This window comes from Lepidochelys kempii, chromosome 9 (assembly GCF_965140285.1).
Source record: "Lepidochelys kempii isolate rLepKem1 chromosome 9, rLepKem1.hap1, whole genome shotgun sequence".
Taxonomy (NCBI): Eukaryota; Metazoa; Chordata; order Testudines; family Cheloniidae; genus Lepidochelys; species Lepidochelys kempii.
Genome location: NC_136388.1, coordinates 83,108,489 through 83,131,944, shown reverse-complemented (window position 1 = coordinate 83,131,944; position 23,456 = coordinate 83,108,489). Strand labels below are relative to the sequence as shown.

At 40.0% G+C, this 23,456-nt stretch overlaps 1 protein-coding gene across 7 annotated transcripts in view; it reads right to left on the bottom strand.

The window, feature by feature from the left end:
* The window catches only part of ATP7A (ATPase copper transporting alpha), a 60,545-nt gene extending 38,920 nt beyond the window's left edge, over positions 1 to 21,625 (bottom strand). For 3 of the 7 annotated variants that reach the window (XM_073361145.2, XM_073361151.2, XM_073361152.2), the window contains exons 1-2: positions 21,538 to 21,625; positions 1,707 to 1,847 (exon numbers count right to left, since the gene is read on the bottom strand). In XM_073361145.2, the coding sequence (XP_073217246.2) occupies positions 1,707 to 1,826 (120 nt within the window). In that variant the 5' untranslated portion in view covers positions 1,827 to 1,847; positions 21,538 to 21,625. The other 4 variants (XM_073361147.2, XM_073361148.2, XM_073361146.2 and 1 more) reach the window with 4 other exon arrangements.
* Between the last annotated feature and the right edge of the window lie 1,831 nt (positions 21,626 to 23,456).

Genomic DNA, 23,456 nt, shown 5'->3' with positions numbered 1-23,456 from the left:
GTAGTAACCCTTGCTAAAAACAATGAACTATTGATTTTGCCAGAGGATCTGTTTTTTGTTACCAGAATCAATCAAGTTCAAATTCTATTAAGTCACCAATGGAGATCAAAAGTAGGATCTACTGTAAATACCACTGTTGTTCACAGATCTCTATAGCTGGCACCAACTCCTTGTTTAGGTAGAAGTAACCTGTACTAGCTGATTGCATCATATCCTCTGATAAACAGCTGCACATCACAGCTAGTTATAGTGACCGCGTGCCAAAAAATAAGCTCCACTGTTTTGGCAAGCCCAATGTTTGTCTAGACCACATCTGTTAAGATGGAAATACCTCCCTACAGAAAGCAGGGGTACATTGTTTTATGCAGGATCATTTAACTGCCACAGAATGTTAAAACCTCATTTGCAGGGGAAAACTTCACCTATGCACCAAACAGTTGGGATTAACAGCACACTGTTGTTGTAATTGGTAGAATTAAATATGCTTTCTGGCACCAAATAACAGGTCACAAGACTAGAATGGATTGATCAGGTGTTAAATTGCTTTATTATTTATAAACATATTATAAAATGGATGTATTGGTTAGAATGGAACAGCTTACATTGCTAAAAATATTCCTGTTAAAACAGTTTTGTTTCAAGTTAGACAGAATTTTTTTTTTTTCCAGAATAGCCCATGTTACAAAAGCTGGATTCTTGTTTGAGCCAGAATCTCTGAAGACACCAAGTTTTGATTAAAAGTAGATAAATTTTTCTACTAAAAGCTCAACCTCTTTTAAAACACTTTTGTATAGTAACAGTTAAATTAATAAGGAAAAAGAACTACTTTTTTCTCTTAAAAGAGCACAATGCAGCTAATACCACCTCCCATTCCCATATAAACACAGTAAAAAGGAAAGGAAATTCTGAATGCCTGGCAGGGACATCAAGAATCTCCCCTTTCCCTTGCATTATTCCCCATCCCCACTCTCAAGTTCCACATCGTAGTGACATTCCTTTTCCTGGTGACAGGCACCATGGTTAATTAGTTTGGGATTCACTGAGCAACTCAAGGCACACTCTCCTTTCACAGGCTATACAAGCTGCCTCACTACATTGCAAGTCTGGAAGAAAAGACCTGAAGAGGTTTAGGGTAAAACAGCCACAGGAAGGCAACTCGACAGAACACTGGATTGTGATTTAGGAGACTTTAGGCAAGTCACGTCACCTCTGTGCCTCAGTTTCCCCTATCTGTAAAATGAGAATAATGATGCTTACCGCCTTTGTAAAGGTGCTGTTAGATATCTAACGGAAAGCCCTACGTAGGAGCTAAGTGTTACTACTACTATTTTACTGGGATTAAAAGTGGACCACCACCACTTTTCCTGTAGTTTGACCTCTATCTGCTCTCTTCTTTTGGACTTTACATAATGTCTCTCCTCTGCTTTCTATACATAACATTGCTGTACTTGGTTAAGTATGAGAGAAAAGGTGCTTTAGAAAAAACATGAAATGAATTGTCATCAGTTGCAGGAAAAGTATATTTCTGCATTTCTCTGGCACTGGAAATATTCCAAAGCCACTCTAAACAGCAAATCCACAGATAATAAAATGACTATGTAGTTTTTAAGTCCTTTCCTCCTCTGCTGCATACTTCAGATCAATCTTTATCATGGCTTCTCCCATCAGAACCATATCATGTAGGAGACTTTGGTAGAGTTACTTACTTGGATGTTGTGAATTCCATTCATTTTCTCAATGTGTTGTTCAATGGTCTGAACACAAGAATTGCATGTCATCCCCTCCACGGAGACTACCATGGATCTTGCCCCCAGTGACGGATCCATTCTGCTTCAGTCTTCACATTCCTATCAGTCAAAAGGAAATACTGAGACATGAATTAAAAAGAAAAAGCAATCCAACCTCATATTGCATTAAAGGTCAAAAACAAGGTGACCCGCATAAGATTAAATAGATATTGTAACTGGGAACATATAAATTAAGTACAAGTAACAACTTGGTGGGGGCTAGGAACTGCAGAGAAACAGATGTCTAAAAAGGAATCCTTTAACCACTTACATACATCCTTTACCTTTGAATATATACTTATTAAGTATTCGGGAAGAAAAGAATTCATACATTTAAAACTTGCTCTATGCTATAGCCAAGACAATTTAATTGCATGTATCAGTTCTGAATCACTAGTGTTCTACCTCCAAGCAAGGAGTTAAAAAAAACCCAGTAAGATGTAGCTTTTGGTAATGTCAATTACCATGGCACTGGGTGAAATCTGAAGGTGAGAAGAATGCACAAGAAGAGAATTAATTCTTCCATAGATCTGTTTGTTTTACACATTATTGTGTGACTAACAAGAACAGCAGCCATATGGGATGCAGTCCTAAGAAACGAACTGGAAAAGATAGGGGGCCTTTCTGACATGTCCTTGAGGTAGCTCTACTTACTACTACTTAGCAGGATGTTGCATTCATTTCTGTTTGTGTAAATGCTAAAATGTACTGAACCAAATAATTAAATGTAAGGTAATTAAAAGTATATTTTCAAGTTTGAAAATTAAACTAGGAGAAGTAAACAAACAAAAGCAGAATTTGATGCAAAATATTTAGATTATGTAAGCCATTGGCAAAAAAAAAATTAACTCATAGAAAACAAGAATAAGCTTTGAAACAAGGAGAAAAAGGGGGAAGGAATTTATGTCTTTTACAAATAAAAATGACAACGGACATTTGACCAGGAAAGAGTATGAGCAATTGCTGAAGAAAAAGGTAATTAACTGCCTAATGTCTGATAGCAATTAAAACAGCAGAGTGTATAGATGATTTCAACGGGAGTACTCATGCATTTAAAGCAAACCACAAGCTTAAGTGCTTTGCTGATAATGGGAATTTATTGTGAGAAAACTAAACTACAGTATAACATTCAAAATGTTTCATAAAACTGGTTTTGCAGAGAGACTTCATTCAGAATGAATATGCTCTTCCTCCCCATGACACAAGGGCATGAAAATACCTGGTTTTGCTTTGAAATCTACTAGAACAGCACAAAGATTGTGAAGCAACCACTTTACTATCAGAATTATCTCTTATCTTGAACTCACATACATGACTATCACAAGAAAAAACACAAAAGTTGAAACTCTTCTGAAGAATGCTTCATAATGAGATGAAAGGTGAGTGACACTTCGGTCTAATTAGCATCCATTTCAACAAACTAAGAATATATGTTTTTCCTCAGAAGATTTCAAAGTGAAGGGGAAATGTAACAATGAACATATCTGAAAAACACCTTGGTGTAAACTCAAAAGCTTGTCTCTCTAAGGAACTTGTCTGTCAGGCAGCCACTATAGCATGGGAGAAGAGTAAATGGAATCAAAATTCAGTTTTTAAGAAGTAGGAATGGCTATATTCATCCAGCTCTCTGGAAACAAACGTGTGCCTTAGATAAATGTGTGTCTTAGCTTCCTTCTTTTGCTATATAAATTGGTGGTTTTCAGCTCCATAAATGCAGCACAAAATGAATTAACTTTAAGGAATATGGGAATTTCTTAATTTGATTATTTAATAAAACTCTTGAAGTTTTAACAACTATTTCCCTCTTTACTCTTGCCTCCTCATGCTCTTTCAAGGTCAACCACAGGAATGTTCCTGCCATTTTATAGCCCTGTTGACACCCTAAGGGAATATTCAGAAAGACATCCTACTTTCCACATAATGCTGCTGCTATACAGTGAAACGTGACCACCCAAGAGACAGATGGTACTTGGCTTCTTCATAGAGGTAGTCATTTAATGAAAGGGAGCAGAAATGTACTCAACATGCTCCCAGTTCAAAAATACATCCCTATTCATATTCAGGAGAGTGAATCAGTACACTCTTGAGCGCTCTCCTGAATAAAAATAGATTTAAACATGTTCATAACTGCTTTCCTGAATCAGGATCAATGTTTGTGGATACTCTACAACAGTCGGGAGAAAAGAGATGGCCTAATTAGTGGGGGAGCATCATTAGTACAAATTTCAGGTTTTTTTCTCCCCTCCTCTTTATATTACTTCTAGAAAATTTTTATAGGGAAAACAGGATCTTTAAAAGTTCATCTGCACCTGCTGCTTATTTGTCACCCAACTTCAGAACCTGGTTTATTACACAACAAATAATTTCAGTGAAGATTATTTCTTTCCACAACAAACAGAGAAAAAGGATTTCAGGTGAGGAATAAGCAGCAGCTGCACATGAACTCAAACAAAAGGTCTTTTTCATCCAAACATCCTTCATAGTATATATATGTTTATCAGCAGAATTTTTCTCTACTTTTTTCCCTAGACATCAGTGACTAACATAGCGTGTGCATATGCTGGGATTTCCAGTAATGGAAATATTAATTCTGTAATACATTAATACAGCTTGACATATTTATTGTTCACATTACAATTAGCTTACAATGGATCTTGCCTATCTCGCTGCCCTTATCTTCTCCAACACACTCCCTCTAAGGTGCACTTCTACACTCCCTTTATATTTCACGCAGTCATGACTTTGGGTATGCCCCCAGAATGACCTTCCCACTAATTTATGACAGTTTTCAGAGTAATAGCCGTGTTAGTCTGTATTGGCAAAAAGAAAAGGAGTACTTGTGGCACCTCAGAGACTAACCAATTTATTTGAGCCTAAGCTTTCGTGAGCTACAGCTCACTTCATCGGATGCATACTGTGGAAAGTGTAGAAGATCTTTTTATATACACACGAAGCATTTTGTGTGTATATAAAAAGATCTTCTACGCTTTCCACAGTATGCATCCGATGAAGTGAGCTGTAGCTCACGAAAGCTTATGCTCAAATAAATTGGTTAGTCTCTGAGGTGCCACAAGTACTCCTTTTCTTTCCACTAATTTCTGCCAACCTCCCACCTTCTCCTCCAAAAATCTCTTTAAAACCCTCTATCCTGTGATGTGCTCCAACCACAATAACCCCCACTACTCAGTCTTTGTTATTTTATTGTTCTATATTGTACTAGTTTGCATCACTGGACAGGGCAAGGTGCCTGTTATTTGCTTGGCATAGACCCCTCTACCCCCACAAACATATAGTGCTTTGTATAGTTATATAAATAACTAATAAATGCTACACAAAAAATTAATGGCATGAAAAACTCTACATGTAAAGGAATTAATCTAGTGCCTTTTTAAAGGGTAAAACAGAGTAATGATGAAATGCCAGCACAAAAGCATAAACATTTTTCACTTATTGAAAGGTTTTTAAGTGCAAAGCTGGTAATAGGAAAAATTATAAAGTTTCTGGCAACTAACTAATTTTTTTCATATGGCATAACTTTGCTAGAAAAAAGTTCATCTGATGATGATGCAGAACACAGTGAATATAGAGCCTCACACACCAATTTAACAATCACTTTTTAGGGCACAGTCCTACTTAAAGCACTTACTTATCTCATGACATTTAGTACAAACATTTCAAAAGTTTTATAAATATTTAATTAGAGATGATTCTCCGATTTGTTCGATCCATACCCTTACAAAACCTGAACAACCTAGTTTAAAGTCACCACACTTCAATGCATTTAGTAATTCTCTGGAAGACTTCTGCTACTGCAGGTTAAGGGATTGGTCTTGAAATGAGCTGAGAACATACAACAAGGTGCTGAGTGCCCTCAACAGCAACTGAAATAAGTGAAAAATGTGCAGGTTTGGGCACAAAGTGACTAGAACCTGGCACCAGGCTCAATCCAACTCCTCTTGAAGACAATGGGATGTTTCTGGCACTCTGCTGTAATTACAGTTAAGAAAACCTCTGTTTAAAGATTGACTTTCCTATGTGCTCTAAAATATGCACATCTACTCAGATTGTCTTGTAATTTGTTGTTAATGCAGAGCTCAGGTTGCCGGATAGTATCCTATGCACATCCAGAATGTCAAATTCAGCAAAATTCAAACCCCTAAAAACCAGAAAATACAAAGTTAAGGTATACTCCAAGACAACCCTAACTCTGACCTCTTTGAGCAATATTCTGGTACATTCTTAACGCATACTTGCACTCTGCCTTTGCAGACATTGCAGAACACTCAGGGAAAAGGGTACATGACCGCTATAGGACAGTGTCTAATGCCTGTGGCATTATGCCCCATATTCTTCATAGTAATATTATGATATGAGTATGGCATAATTATGATGTATTTTGTGCAAGACAAGGCACCTGAGATATCGTTGGAAAGGTTATGATTTACTGAATATGATTATAATATTTATATGCATGTGTCATTTTTGTATCTGAAGTTAGAAATGTTATCTATGCACCTATTACAAATAGGTTTACAGCTGGGGAATAGTCATTAGACAGAATGCAATCAGTCTAAATTGATGGCTGGAAAGGGCCATTAGGAAAAACAATAGGTCATAGAAGATGCTAATCTCTCTCCAAGAAAGGCTTCCTGTGGATGCTGCAAACAGCCTCTAAGGCTGCAGGGACATGTGATCAAGTCACCTGATACTGGACTCCATGATAATACTAGTATTTTTCCACTGACCGGAGGCGGGAATCACACTGGAAGACAAAGGATTCCCGCCATATGTAAAACCTATTTAAGGTAGGGGAGTAACATAATCAGGGTTGGTTCTTCATTGCATCTCCGCCCAAGATGACTGCTGTAAACATATAAGAAACAAAAACTGAATAAGGGGAGAAGGACTGAGCCCAGGCTGGAAGACTGTCTAGACTGCAAATGAAATATCTGAAGATTTAAGCTGCAGGCAAGTGCAGCTGGCCATCAAGTATCTCTGCAACCTGCCTAAAACATTATTTAGGGTGAGAAATTACTACTTATAACCAGGTTTCAGAGTAGCAGCCGTGTTAGTCTGTATCCGCAAAAAGAAAAGGAGGACTTGTGGTAGCTATAGCTCACGAAAGCTTATGCTCAAATAAATTTGTTAGTCTCTAAGGTGCCACAAGTCCTCCTTTACTTGTAACCAGTTTCTTTAGTATCTTAAAAACTTAGATTGCGTTTTTGTTTTATTTGCTGGATAATCTGCTTTGATCTGTTTGTTATCCCTTATAATCACTTAAAATCTCTTTTGCAGTAATAAACTTGTTTTTGTTTTCTCTAAAACCCAGTGTGTGGAATTCATAACTGGGATGCAGAAAGCTGTTGCATATCTCTCTCCACACTGAGGGAGGGGCAAATTTCATGCGCTTACGCTGTATAGTTCTCTGTGCAGTGCAAGATGGTACAATTTTGGGTCTAACCTCTAGAGAGGGGCATGCACTTGAGTACTGGGCAATTCCTTCGCTGTGTCTTTTCATGCAGAGCTGATCTCAGCATGTGTGCGTGTTTCTGCAGCTGGGTGTGTCCCTACCTGTATGTTTGCTGGTAAAGTGCAGTCTGAAGCCTGAGGGAGGGCTTGGCTAACTTGCCTCAGAAATACAGCGTGAAGGGAGCCCAGGCTGGTGGGTCAGGCAGGCTCAGTGGTACCCCAGTCCCAGGTAGCACCTTGGAAGGGAGGGAAACCTGTAACAATGCCTTCTCTTTGGTAAAGACAAAACTCATGTTTAGGTGAGCTGTACTGAACAGGAGCTACCTACACCTGCCCTACACTGAAACATTTAGCCCACAGAAACACCACCACAGCTGCTAAATTTTTAAAAACCTTCACTCCCTTTTATAACCCCTTCACCCTTATGCACAGGATGCCATTTAACACCATATTTATCATTAAACCCACAGAGCAGTCTCATTTGAGGCCTCGCTGCTCATAAGCCCCATAGTAAGTGACACTAAGCTACTGAGACAACTACAGAACTTTCTGATCCTACAGATCATCTCTGAAATGAGGCATGCTAATTTCTCAAGGAATACATGCATCTTCTGACTTTGATCACACAAATGCGGAGCGGGGGGGGGGGGGTTCAGATCCCTTCCCCCACAAATGGGCAGAGACCCCCAGATCTCCTCTTACCACAATCACAACTATGCCAAGCTGCTTCCTCCAACTACACAACACATTGTATTCACAGCGTGAGTGAATACACATAATTCCCAGTGGCTATTGCCAGGTCCAGAGTCAGAGTTAAAGACTCATTGACATGTATCTTAACTTTATATTTCCTGGTTTTCAGAGGTTCGGTTTTGCTGAACAAGACATTCTGGAAGGATAGGAGATACCAAAAGGCAACCTTAACTCCATGTTAACCAAGCTTCTTTTTTGTCAGTGAACTGATTTCAAAGGGGGGCTGGATCAGGCCTTGTCTGAATACCATCAGCAACATTTTCTGGTATTCATTTTCAGCCACAATTTCCTTTAAAAATCTATAGCAGTGGTTTTCAGTCTGTGACCCGCAAACCCCTAGGTGTCCACAGGCTACGTCTAAGATTTCCAAAGGGGTTCGTACTGCCATTCGAAATTTTTTAGAGGTCTATAAATAAAAAAAGGTTATAAAAACTACAGATCTATAGATTCAAATTATTCTTAAAATTCTTCAAGCTAGAATTTTGCCAAAGCTCTATTTCAGTTTCAACAAAACAGAATGGTAAATCAGATCTGAGTTTGTCCATAACTTACAAACTGCTCATTATTTCTGCATAGAAGATTATGATCAGTGTGATCTTATGCAATAGAACCTTGGCACCATTGAGGTTTGTAACTATATTCTGTCCAGTTTGTGTATGTTACTTGCTTCCTTGTAGTTGCAAGATTACTAGTTAAAAGATACAACCTGAAATGAAAAAGTAAAGAGCAAAACTAGCCACAAACCACTGAATGCCAAACTGCTGAACAAATGCCCTTGAACAGATTTCTAAACTAGGTACAGCACAATTTCCCTGAATTTAGTACTCTGCATCTAGTTTCTGATGGGGTTAATTCCCAGTCTCAGGTCAGGATTGGCAGAGAGTGAGGTTAGGTAAACTGAATGCAACAAAACTCAAGACCCTTTGCTCACAACATACATCACCTGTAACATTAACTTCTAGTTATATTAGGGTTTTAGTATTTTTGGAATGTGAGAAAGATACAAGAAAATTAATCTTTACAGTCACTTGCTACTGGTGTGTATGGGTCAAAATAGGACCCATATTTAACTTTCACAACAAGCATAAAAACTAGTTGGAAGTGTTGAGACTTTCTGGATTTGCTTTCCTTACATTTCCTCTGAAATCCTTAATTAAGACTAGCTAATCTCTCTAAACTTTAACACCAACTTTCCATGATAGGTATCTAACAGCGCAGTTTTTGATCAAGGCATCTGCCAAACTCAGAGCCGCATTCAGCAAATGTTAGCCCAGAGGCAGGGAAAAATCTTAAAAGCCACAAGACCCTTAAAAACCTGGCTCTATGATTTAACATTTCTGCCACAGACATCAACAGCGGGTATGAGCCGTGCTCCTACTTTTATTTACTGGGACTTTCACCAGAACTGTACAGTGTTTATACCACATGCTTCTTGCAAAAATCATTTAAAATAGATTATTCTGGTTTCATCCTCTCATCCCAACCAAGACTGGCTTGCAAGGGCAACAGGCAGAAGCAGGACTCCAAACTGCTCAAAGTTGGAAGATCAGAAATGACAAAAGTTACCTTTACCTTTGGTCCTGCTGCTGGGGATTGGTTTGGGAAGAGATGATGATGTCAGGCAGGAAGCTATTTTCTCTCTCTCCTGGTCTAATTGCTAGAGAAGACAGGGTCCGTGTGCTGACTGCAGAGTCTGCAGGGAATGTGGGGCCCCAAGCAGCCACTGGCTCTGTTTGTACTTAGGGCTAGTGTAGAAGTCAGTATTAACACTTGCATGAACTAGAATAATCATGAGCTACTACCTCAGAGAGCCAAACAACAAAAATGAATAAATAGGTAGAACAAACAGAAGACATTTTATTCTTCTACAACTACAACAAAAACAAGAATTCTGAGATCAGCAGTGTAAAAGGGGATAAGAACAATGCACACAAATGATAGTCAGCAGATCTATTGCTTGACATGCAGTATAATCACAACTGGTACAATAATTATTGACTGCACCCCATGTGATGGGTCCTCATCTTTCATCGAGTAGTCTCACTTTTCATTAGCAATTTTTAGCTATGGGGAGTCTGCTCGTGTTTTTTTTAAACACAAGTCAAAATGCCTAATGATGCTTAATAAGCTTCTTTCATGGTAGCCTCTCCACAACTGTTATGCAATGAAATGCTAATCCATTAATAAAGATTCTGTGCATTTAGAATGATAAAAAAAGGCAAATAGAACAGTGTGTTAAGATATGGTAACATAAAGAATCGTGCCAAGAGGCATGAAGGAGTTACAATCCATTGACATGACTTCCTGATAAGCCACAGCCTTATTTCTGAATTTTTCAATCCAAGTTATTTAGCGTAGCCTTCCATAGCTATATCTCTTGGAGGGGAGGGGGGAGAAGAGAAGGGAATTCCAGCATTTCAAAGCCTAAAACAGCTGCCTGGTTTAGAAAATGTTAAGCTCAGTCACAACTCTTCAACACAGATGTCAGCCAGCCAAACCCCTCACCTCTTGAACCTTCTTTTTAAAAGCCCATATATAAAATGCCAGTAACATAGGACTGATACTCAGAAGGAAGTTGTGTTATGTAAACAACACTATGGACTTCTGGATTGCAGTTAGTTTGCAAAATTGCACATATGCCACAGGCATGATTTTTTCCCTGGAATTATGGGATCAGGGGAAATATTAACTGTTAAAGTTAAATTTTAGGCTGTTCAGTATAAATCTGTAAAGTTGCATTATATGTAGATACAGGCAAACTAGCAGGATTATTTTAATGCTTTATAAAATATGTTATTTATCAAAACCATTATATAATACAACCAATTCAGTTAGCACCCTTATTGATAACAGAGGTGGGTAAAATTCACCAAACAAAAAATCTAATTTGGCGTCAACCGAAATTATTCGTGAATTTAGGTCAAATTCAGCAAATAGTGTCAGACAAAAAAAAGAAGAAAAAAAACCCCTGAAAGCCAAAAAAGACTTATTTCAAAACTCAGTTCAAAATTTACCTTGGTTTATTGAAAAAATTAAAGGATAAAAAACATCCAAAAATTACATGGAATTTAAAAAAATATGTTTGTTTCTAATTGAACTTAATATTTTGTTTAACCCAAAAACAATTGTTTGAGAGATTTCTTGGTGCAGACACCAAACCGAAAAAATCAATTATTTGTCGATAGCTCTAACAGAGGCAATGGCTAAACTCTCTTTTTAGCCAAGAGGGAGCTGTCGCTTCACCTCACACTTGAAAAGCAACTATAATAGCACTATCTAAAAACACCTGTTATTTTAAAAATTGACTACATTACTTTAAGTAATTAAAAATAATTTAATAACCATTAAATAATTTATAAAAAAGTTCCTAGAGCTTAAAAGCTGCGTAACAATAAATATAAAAAATGCTGAAAATAAATCACAATATCAGTTTTTGAAAAGCAAGAGTTTACAGTATGGAATTGTTACATGAACATTCACAGTAACAGCTGTGATGGTAGATTAATACTGAATAGTATCTATTATATCTTGTAGCCAATATTATCTCAAATAAGGATAAAATAGATGACAAACCAAAGAACAAATAAGTAACATATCAAGAGGAAGCATGTTCTAACAGTTAAAACACATGATGAAGTCAGAAGATCTGTGTTCTATTCTGGGTTTTGCCATAGATTTCCTGTGTGGCAAGTCAACCTGCATTTCCCTATTTTTAAAGCAGGGACAAAGGGTGAAAAAGAAAAACAGTGCAGCTTTCCCACCATAAAGGGGTGCAGCAAGGTCTGATACAGGCATGTTAGTAAAGTGCTTTGAGACATTCAGATGTGAAAGAAACTAATTTGATTACAGCCAGGCACCCAATCATGACCTCCTAGCAGGGTTGCCAACTTTCTGATCACACAAAACAGAACACCCCTGCCCTGCCCCTTCTCCGAGGCCCCATCCATGCACCACCCCACTCCAGTCCCCCACTCAGTCACTCACTCTTCCCCACCCTCACTCACTTTCACCAGGCTGGGCCAGGGGATTGGGGTGCAGGAGGGGGCTCTGGGCTGGGCCAGGGGGTTGGGGTGCAGTGGGATGAGGCCAGGGATGAGGAGTTTGGGGTGCAGGAGGGGTTCCTGGCTAGAGCAGGTCCTGGTGGTGCCTACCGCGGCTTCGAGGAAGCGGCCGCCAGATCCCTGCAGTCTCTAGGCACATAGGCGGCCAGGCAGCTTTGTGCAGTGAGCGCTGCCTTCGCGCCCACAGGCGCCGCCCCTCACTGCTCCCATTGGTCACGGTTCCTGGCCAATGGGAGCTGTGGTGCTGGTACTCAGGGCGGGGACAGCAAGTGGAGCCTCCCAGTCCCTGGCCACCTGGACCTGGCAGCCACTTTTACAGAAGCAGCGCAAAGCCAGGGTAGATAGGGAGCCTGCCTTAGCCCTGGGCCCCCAGTGTGACGCTGACCGGAGCCAACAGGGTCCCTTTTCAACCGGGTGTTCTGGTTGAAAACCAGACACCTGGCAACCCTACCACCTATACGGCTAGTTTTCATACTGTCAGTCCAGCATAATATCTAAATAAATTAATCTCAAGATTATGTCACTCCAGTTTGATGGGTTTGAAGGCGTACATTTCATATACAGAAAAAGACTTTTCCTCCAAAAAGGATCCTCACCAGGAGCAGAATATATCTCCAATGATTTGTTAGGACTTTCACAAATTCTATCAAGAAGGGCAGGCTTTTTTTGTTGTTAAAACTTTGAGGCCTTCCTCGTATACCATAATTAATTAGTAAAAAGCACAAGATTTTTGCTCTGCAGTTAATGTGAAAAAAAGTTTCCCTAACATAAAAATCCTGAAGAATTTTTAAGAGCTCTAGTCATTCCTGATATGGATTGCTAAGTTGGCTGAAGTTTTGTCAGAAATTGATATATATATATATAAAAAAGCTATTTTTTGTACGAAGGTAATGCCTATAGGCCCAAATCAACATCAGGGCCCCATTGTGCTAAGCACTCCACAGGCACTTACTTCCAATCCAACCAGACAAGTGGGAGCAGAAACAGTGGGGATGTGACTTGCCAAAGGTTACACATCAGGTGAGCAGCAGCACTGCAAATAGAATCCAGGTCTTCTCACTTGTGCCAATGCCCTGTTGGACTATACAGCCTCTCATTTAGGTTCTCCAATTTCAGGGTGCTAAAGTCATATATAGACCCAAGGGCAGAAGTTTAGATTAGACAATGTTATTAGATCTTTACAACGTACTTATTGTTATGCATTCCCTTGTTAAGAGATATTTATGATAAGAACAGTATTTATCAGAGGCCTGCAACCAAAACCCAGGGTTAATGTGACTTGTTGCAAATAGTTGACAACATTCATTTGATTATTTTTATTATTTGATTTACTTGCACCCAAATCTAAAGGTGATAGGTAAAGAAGCATTTTCAAATAAAACTGATTTTTAAAGTTATGTCTATTGAACACTGATTGACTGTGATAATCTAGTCTGACATCCCATACTTCTGACATGCAAGAAGAACATAAGAATGGCCATAGTGGGTCAGATCAATGGTCCATCTAGCCCAGCCTAATACTTGAAAGGGAATGAACAGAACAGGCAATCATCCAGTCCCAGCATCTGTCAGTCAGAGGCTTAGGGACACTCAAAGTGTGGCGTTGCATCCCTGACCAACTTGGCTAATAGCCACTGATGGACCTAACCTCCAGGAATTTATCTAATTATTTGTTTAATCCAGTTATAGTTTTGGCGTTCACACCATCCCCTGGCAAACAGTTCCACAGGTTGACTGAGTGTTGTGTGAAGAAGTACTTCCCTTTGTTCAAAATCGGCTGCCTCTTAGTTTCATTGTCTGACTCCTGGTTATGTGAGAAGAGTTTCCCAGGGCTCTGCATGGCATGGTCTACCCTAATCCGAGAGCCACAGTTTTTACTGAGACAGATCTTAAAGCCATACTCTCTGCTCCAGTTTCATGTAGTTATTTTGTCAGAGCTGCTACACCCACTGGGGTGGAGTCCCCTGCACAGGGTACCCAGCTGCTGTAACTCTGCAGGGCAGGTGGGGTGGCGAACCAGCAGCCCCTGGCTTCTTAACCAAATGCTCTAACCACTACACCACCTGCAGTTACAGGTATTTGTGCACGTTGTGCCACTACTCATTTACTCCAATGCTAGATGGAGCACTCCACACTGAGACCTGGAATCTGCATAGGGTGCACCTCCTTATTGATTAGCAGCAAGTAACGTTGTGGAAATTAGTGGATCATGCTGCACCATGACACAATATGGCCATCCTTGTCTGTAACAATTCAAATTTTCATTCTTCATAAACCCTGATCATTCTCTTGGCATTAGGTACACACACTATTTGAGGCAGAATGACAAAAGATAATACAGGTAGTGACAAAATACTGTATTTCACACTTGGATAATTTGTATAGCCTAAATTTTCAAGTGTGCCTGGTGATTTGGGGTGCCAACTTTTTTGGATACTCATGTTGAGACATTTTAAAGGAGTCTGATCTTCAGAGAACAAGTATTAATACTTAAAATTAGGCCCCTTCAAGGTGTTATTAACTAGACAACCAAAAATGCTGACCCAAAAAAGTCACTGATCCATTTTGAAAATGTAGGCCTACATTTTAAAAACATTAATTCAGTCTCAAAACCCCACTGTCAGGTAGGGAAGTATCCCCATTTTACAAATGGGAAAACTGAAACACAACATTATGTGAGGTGCTGGATGTCATGCAGCAATATATGGCATATCAGTAACCAGAACCTGGTAGTTCCTAACTCAGTACGTTTAACTACTAGCTGATTCTACCTACCAAAATAAAAGATATCAGAAGCATGATAAAATTATTTTTAATTAAGAGCATTAGATTGTTTGAAAATGAGATGTGCACACAAACCAGGATCTGCTGGTTCCTGGAAAATACAGCTCCTAACTGGATGGAGCTTCTTGGAAATGTCACTTTTGACCTTGATTTTTGACAAGACAATATATGAAAAGAAATGACAATTCTTTTAGAGTAAATATCCAAGAGAAGTAGGAGGCATATTTTTGCAACATCAAACTTTTTGCAAGAGATGTGCAGAAAAAGAAAGGAGAAGAGTCATCTTTGAAAGCAGTTCATTTTATTTTTCCTCTCATCTATGCCTGTTAGCTAAGACCAGGAAAAAGAAATTACTTTCTGACTTTTGAAGATATCTTCCAGTTATGCTGTATCCTGCTAAACTGTGTTTCCTTTATCAGGAGAAAAGGAGTCTTTTCCTTTATCAGGAAAAGGAGTCAGTTTCTTGGTATAAAATCCAAATTAAGGCAGACAGAAAACGCTGCCAGTTCAGATAGCAATTATTCTGATAGGGTGGGGTCATGCTTAAAGACAGCAAGATAAGCAAGAGCTTGGGAACCTATGCAGTTTCCACTCACAGCTCACTCTCTCCTTCCCGCAGAGCGACCAGAGACGAAGACAACTCACTCATCTATCCTATCTTGTAGGAACTTTCGATGTCATGAAACTGAAACTGTTCTTGTGATAAGTACCCTTTTGTTAGAATAAGGATGTTATAAAAATCCTAGGATAGGGTATGATACCATCTTCCTCTCTTCTTCACGTATGGCCAAAACAACAGTTTGAACCTAATTTAAACAAAAAACAAACACAAATTTACATCTGAATTAGGGCTTGTCTACACTGGCACTTTACAGCGCTGCAACTTTCTTGCTCAGGGGTGTGAAAAAACACTCCCCTGAGCACTACAAATTTCAGCACTGTAAAGTGCCAGTGTAGCTACTGCATCAGCACTGTGAGCCAGGCCCGTTGTGGAGGTGGGTTTTTTAGAGCACTGGGAGAGCTCTCTCCCAGCGCTATGCCACGACTACACAAGCCATGTTAAAGCGCTGCCACGGCAGCGCTTTAACATTGCCAGTGAAGACGTGCCCTAAGTCACAAGGTTCTACACTCAGTACTACTTCTAAGCGTAGAAACGTCTGGTTGAAGCTGAAAAGGAACTCTGTGACCACAATTTCTTCCTAGTGATAATATTAAATGAAGACAAACTCTCCATTAAATAGCCTGCGACATGCTAATTATGTTATATAACTTGGCTAGCACAAATATTAATAATTAATTAATCCTTATACTCCTGTGTTCAAGATACATCTTACCCTCATTTCACATGTGGGGACAGATACCAAAGTTAAATGACATGTCCAAAGCCACACAGTGAGTTGAGGAGGAGTAGCCATGTTAGTCTATTTCAGCAAAAACGAGGAGTCTTGTGGCACCTTAAAGACTAACAAATTTATTAGAGCATAAGCTTTTGTGGGCTATGACCCACTTCTTCAGATGTTTAGAGTGGGCAGGCATAAATATACAGCACAAGAAAAGATGGGAGTTGCCTTACCAAGTGGGCGGTTAAAATGCTCTCCCACTGGTTTGTGATATATGCCATCATTTGCCAGCAATACCCCTCTGCCATGTACGTTGGCCAAACAGGACAGTCTCTAAACAAAAGAATAAATGGACACAAAGCAGACATCAAGAATTATAGCATTCAAAAACCAGTGGGAGAACGTTCTAACTTCCCTCAACACTCAATTTCAGACTTAAAAGTGGCCATTCTTCAACAAACAACTTCAAAAACAGACTTCAACCACAAACTGCAGACCTGGAATTTGTTTGCAAACTTGACACCATCAAATTAGGCCTGAATAAAGACTGGGAATGGCTGGGTCACTACAAGAAGTAATCTCCCATCAACTGTGAAGTATGTGCCATCCATCCTGATGCAACTGGCATCGTTAGCACCACAAAAAGTAATTTTTACTTTGTTGACATTCACACCTTCTTGTCAACTGTTGGGAATGGGACACATGCACCCTGATTGAATCACTGACCCCTCACTTGGTAAGGCAACTCCAATCTTTTCTTGTGCTGTATATTTATGCCTGCCTACTGTAATTTTCACTCCATACATCTGAAGAAGTGGGTCATAGCCCACGAAAGCTTATGCTCTAATAAACTTGTTAGTCTTTAAGGTGCCATAAGACTCCTCGTTGTTTTTACCGTGAGTTGAGAGTGATAGAGCCAGACTTTTAACTTTTGAGTTCCTGATTCCCAATCATGTCAATCACTATACCATTGTTTATTGAACTGTTCCACCCCATCATCTTCAAATCCATATGGTAGGACATATTCTACCAGCTATCAGAAGCAACAATACTGAAAATTAATTTTTAAAAACCGTCCTGGGGTATTTTTAAACTCCCATAAGAAGGGACCATTCTAATGAATTAGAAGGCCCACCCAGATGGTTTTCAAAACTTCTCTGGCTTATGTTATGTTGGTTTTTTTTTGGTTTTTTTTTTTGCATTAATATGATTTGCTAATCTCTAGATGCATTCAAACAACCATAAACACATAAGCGTTAAACAACTGCTATCCCATGGTTACTCAAAACAACTAAGGTCTGGTCTACACAAAAAAAATTAGGTCAGTTTACTATGTCAATCAGGGATATAAAAAATCCACACCCCTGAGTAGCATAATAAAGCTAACCTAAGTCCCCACGTAGACAGTGATAGGCCTAAGGAAGAATTCTTCTGTCAAGCCAGTTATCACCTCTCGGAGAGGTGGATTACTTATGGCGACAAGAGAATCCCTCCTGTTGGCATAGGCACCGTCTACACTGAAGTGCTCTAGTGGGCACAGCTGTATCATTTTAAGTGTAGACAAGCCCTAAAATATGTTACCTCTCTGACCAAAGAGACACCAGTTCTCCTAAGCAACTAAATCAGTAAATACCTTTGTAAACAGATGTGTCTTGCAGCACGCCATGAATATTGAACTTGGCTTCTGTGGGACCAATGCTGTACATTACTTTACTTCCTTTCAACAGAAACTCAGAAAATAGATAGCATTTGTAGAGCAACAGACTGTTGCCATCTTAAGTTCCAAATCATGGTCATTTGTGAGATGGAATAAATCTGAAAACTTTGTGGAATGTAGGCTGAAGGATTATCTCCTGTAGCAAGACTGTAGTGGGTCAAACTACAATATGGTCTTATTGATACATTTAGAAGGACACAGGCTACCTATAAACTCAAGGGCATTTTTTATCTGCAGTAGCTCAGACAAGAAGCTCATTCTACAAGGAATGATTAAAGTCTGATGATGGTAGAGGCAAGATCTGGCTGAAGCGTCATCTGTAAATCAAAATCCTATTTAGCATTTGAAAAGTATGCCAAGTAGCATATATAATTATATACTAAAGTTTAAGATTGTAACTATTACACCAGCAGGCAAGCAGTGTCTAGTGAGTAACTTGTAATACAAGATTATCAAGAACACATTTATAAAACTGTATTAATCAGACTTTGTTTTAGAGATAAAAAATGGTTGAACTCAAAACCAAGGTATTGTTCCAACTGTAGACCCTCTATAAACAAAGATTTAGGACTTGCCATCACAAACACGCAGCATGTCAATCTAAGGGAGGCAGTTTCTACCATTAATTTAAATAGAAACAACTAGGATGCAAGAAACCAAAAGGTTCTCAATCCATTGCTGCTGTGCTGGAAGAAAGTAAAAAGCATCACCACCTCATATACGAGGTTGGCCTCAAGTGACATTTGTAAGGCACCCGATAGCTTTTTATTGTACTTTTTATTATATTCTTTACTATGTAATATCCTTAGAAATGCCTTTCTCTGCCAGTTTTTATCCTTTCCCATTATTCTTCTCCCTGTATTTTACAAAACACAAAACAATACTACTTCCTTGTTTGTACATCAACACCATCAATGAAGTCAGCACAATACTAGAAAGAGGCTGGCTCTGCAATTGCAGAATACCAAATAGTAAAGATGCTCTCAGTGGCTGAGTAGCAGGTTTATCGTAAATATTTAGACTCCACAGGATCTTTGCCACTAGACTGAGGTACTGCAGGCTTCATTATTTGGTCTGATTGTCTCTCGAGGTTGGATTCCAAATACCACATTTTCTCCAAGGGACTCACTAAAAAGTGTTTGCAATAAGTGGTTGAGGAGATACGAAGGGAAAGAACCTATATTTCTCAAAGGCAATTTTCCCTGTAGAAGAGGAAAAGAAGCTGTAATCTGGCATAAGATAACAGAGAGATACAGCACCACACCAGTTAAGCCACCCTTTCTAACGTGCAAACAGTGAATTTTGAACGTAGAAAAATCACAAATGGCATCAACTGAAGTTTGAAGGGTCCAAAATATAATCACTCAACTGTATGTTACTATGTGGACATTTAAAAAAAAAAAAAAAAAAAGTCAGTCATGTAAAATGAAGGCTGCAAGACTGTTAAAATCCCAGACTCTCAACTGGGTGTCTCACCTAAAATAAACTAAGGGCTTGTATTACCTGTTTTATCCTTGTGACCAATAATGATACATAGCACATATACAACACTGACCATTTTTTAAGTTTTGTACAAATATTCATCCTCAAAATACCTTTGGGAGGGTCAACACCTCAATTTACAGCTGGCAAAAATTAAGAGAGGTCAGTGGATTTATCTGAAATCATACAGCTGGTAGGAACAGAATCCCAAAGGTATTACACTAGTATTCTGTTTACTGCTAGAGATAAATTTGGGTTTATAAACCAGTGATTCCTCATTTATACGTATTCATATTTATTATTTGTATTATGGTAGCATGAAAGACATGCTAGAAATTGCATGAAAAAAAATATGCGGCCCCTACCTCAAAGATATTACAATCTGCAAAGATACAAAACAGGCAAAGGTTGGGCAAAAGGGGTATAGTACACAAGGTATATGATCAGGCTGATAACAGGCACATGTCTTGTTAGGACCAGGTTGCCAGCTATGTTGTAATTTATTATTTCTAATTGTTAAAGCATTTCTTTGTAAAATTACAGAAGTGGAGTTTTTTGAGTGGTCTGGAGGGAAAGTTACACCAGAGCTTGCCAGTGAGGCTAGCCAAATTGAACTTTTTGGTCTTTACTGGCAAATGATTACATGCACTGCTCTTATCTATGCAGTAATGTAACTAGATAGTCCAGGGATAACAGCTCATCCTAAACGCACATCTAAGTTTTGTGAGACTCTCAACTGGTTATGTTTCACATTGCCTGAATTAAAAACTGAAAAAATCCAGATATTAAGAAATCCTGCCTGAGTTATACAAACTATGAAAAATCCTTTCAGGGCTTCTAGCTCTTTATAAGATGCACATCAGAAAGTATACATGGCAAACATTTTTACTTCAGTTCAAACAAGAGCTTAATAAAACTTGAGATCAATTAATAGTAAATCCTGTTTCTTGCTTCTATCCTTCCCAGCAACCACTGCCGACAATAGCAAATGGAGGGTTTTGGACAATATGAATATAGCCCAAATAGGACCATTCTAAACATTAAGGAATAGAATGCATCTTAATTATGTGGGTATATAATAAGACTAACAGAGGCGCCTTATTTTTTAGATTAGTCTCAAAATACTAACAAGAACAATGCATAATTAAATATCCAAGCATAAATAAAAATATGAGAACAGTAAGAACAGTAAATGACATGTTTTGCCTGTTCACCACCTGCGGGAGAGGCAGGTGGACTTTCACTATCCAAGCTGGGAGAAATAAAAGAAAATAAAACAAAATACACCATCCAAATCTGCATAAGAGATGTATAGATTTTATGAACCCTTTAATAATCTAGAGTGTTACCAATAAAAGTGAAGAGTCATGTTTGATTATGGCATGTTATTAAGCCAGGAGTAACCTTCTAATCACCACCTTATATTTCCCGAAATTACCTGGATCATCCTGAAAGACGGATGGATCAGGTAATATCTTTTACTGGACCAAGTTCTGTTAAGAGACAAGCTTTTGAGCTTACACTGAGCTCTTCTTCAGCTCTTACTGAAACAGAGCTTTGCTTATACTAGAAAGTTTCTCTTTCACCAAGGGAAGTAAAAGATATTACTTGACCCACCTTGTGTCCCTCATACCCTGGGACCAACAGCTTCAACAATCCTGCATGGATCATCCTGGCCACACCTAGTCACACATACCTGTCGGGGATGCGAAGGAGAGATAGAGGGGAGGCTTCTCCTGCTGGCATAGCCCCTCACACCAGCGGCAGGTCTAATGCATTCTCCCTCCCGACCTCCCCCAACATACATACAGCTCAAACATTTTGCGAGATGGGAAAACTGTCCCCCCCCCCCATGTTCCTGGAGCCCCCACCACGGCCAGCAGCTCAGCGACCCAGAGAGCGGGGCGGCGGGAGGAGATGTCACCAGAGCCCGGGGCTGCTGGGCCTGAGGAGCGGGCTGCCCGCGGTCACAGCTTCCCCCACCCCACGCCAGAGCCCGGGGAGCCGGGCTGAAGCCCACCACAGCGCGGGGGGCAGCACTGACCAAGGCAGACTGGGGAAGGAGAGACGCGCGATGACCAGCTTGTCTGGGGACGGGCCCCTCAGCGCCGGGCGAGGGAACGCGCGCGCGCACACGCACTCACCCAGCAGCGCTCCGCCAGCAGAGCTCCAGCTCCCCAACAGCTGCGCTGGCGACTCCCGCCCCTCAGCGCGGCAGCGGAGACTCCGCCCCCTGACAGCCCCGCCCCGCTCCCATTGCCAGCCACTCTGCGCCGTCCCCGTGCAGAAAGCCACGTGACAAAGCTCGGGCTAGTCCCCCACTCACGTGACAAGGGAGTGACTAAAGCTGTACCGGAGCCTCAAGGGAAAGGGGCCCCATGACCCGGAGTCCCCCAGCCCTGCGAGAAAGGGGAAGGGTGGAACATTTTCAGTCAAGCGTTTTTGCTACAGCAAGGCCTTGGCGACATCGCAGTCACAGGACTGTGGAGGAAGTTTGATTCTCTCCCTCCGCCCCAATACCATTTCTGGGCAAGTGGCTGTGGTTTAGTTTTTTTGAAGCAGAATGAAACATCACAGGTTAATTTAAGGATCTCGTTTACAAAATCAAAGCTCTTCGAGCAATGGGGGAACAAGGTCATTTCGTTCAAATTTTTCAAGGAAGGGGGAGTGGAGCTCTGTGGCAAGGAGGGTGAACCTAGCACACGACATAGGAGGAGGAGGTGGTAACTAAAGCAGATTGCTGCCCTGGTTTATTTTTCTAAAAGTGATTACAGTTTAGAAACCTACTGTAACCTCAGCATATGAGGGTGGGTGTCATATAGTACGCCCAGTAGAGAAGGGTGTCTTAGGAAGAGGCTATATTCAGGCACTTCCATTCTTCCCAGTTTTCACTTTAGCACCTTTCCACAGAAGTGTATACAAATTTCTTTTAAATTAAGTACTGTGTTTTGACCTTCATATGCACATGGATACGGTTCCTTTACCAGATACCCCAAAAAGGAAGCAGTACAACTATATTAATAAAAAGAAAAGGAGTACTTGTGGCACCTTGGAGACTACCATTTATTTGAGCATAAGCTTTCAAGGTGCCACAAGTACTCCTTTTCTTTTTGCAAATACAGACTAACACAGCTGCTACTCCGAAAACTATATTAATGTATTTTAGCACCACAGTAGAGGGTGGGGGAAAGACTGCGGGCACTTGCCCTACACACCTCTAACTGAAGTGATCTTAGTGCAGTGAATTGCACCAGTAAACATTAAGAGCTACTAAAATGTTTATAAAATACTCCTTTTGGGATATAACTTAAAAATCAGAAGGGATCAGGTATCAAAGTCTTAAACCACTAATGTCATATACCTGCAAAGTGAAAAAGGGCCCTATAATCACCAGAGGTAATATTCCCACATCCAATTAGGCCAGAAAGTCAGTCTTCAGCCTCATATGGCAGGATACATTTGAGTTTCAAATCATAGGACTGGAAGGGACATTAAGAGGTCATCTTGTCCAGTCCCCTGCATTCATGACAGGACTAAGTATTAAGTGTCAACATAAGTTTAGGAAGTAAGATAGTCAGAACACCCCAGAGTTATCAGGAGCCCTTGCACAAGTGCTGCAACAGGAAATAAGGCAGCAACTGGTTCCTCAGACTGGTCTAGGGTGTATGGTTTACATGGCAAAAATACCCCATTGTGCTAGGCACTACTTAAATATACAAAGAACCAGCAAATTAATGACAATTTCTATAGACAATTGGGATGAGGATTTCACCCAGTGCCTCTGCCTTTCAGTCTAAAAACAGGTTCAACCTACAGACTTCTGCCAGCATAGGTATGTTGATCAGGTGTGTGAAAAGTGATCCCTGACAGTTATGCTGGCAGAAGCCTCTAATGGGATTTTCTGGTATAACTGCATCTACATCCTCACTGACACCGAAGCACTTTTACTAGTATAGGCTTTCACTATACCAGTGGAAAGCACAACCAACACAGCTGCATCCAAACTAGGAGTGCTTTTCTAGTATAGCATCCAGCATTCCAATGTTGGTAAAATGCTTCTGGT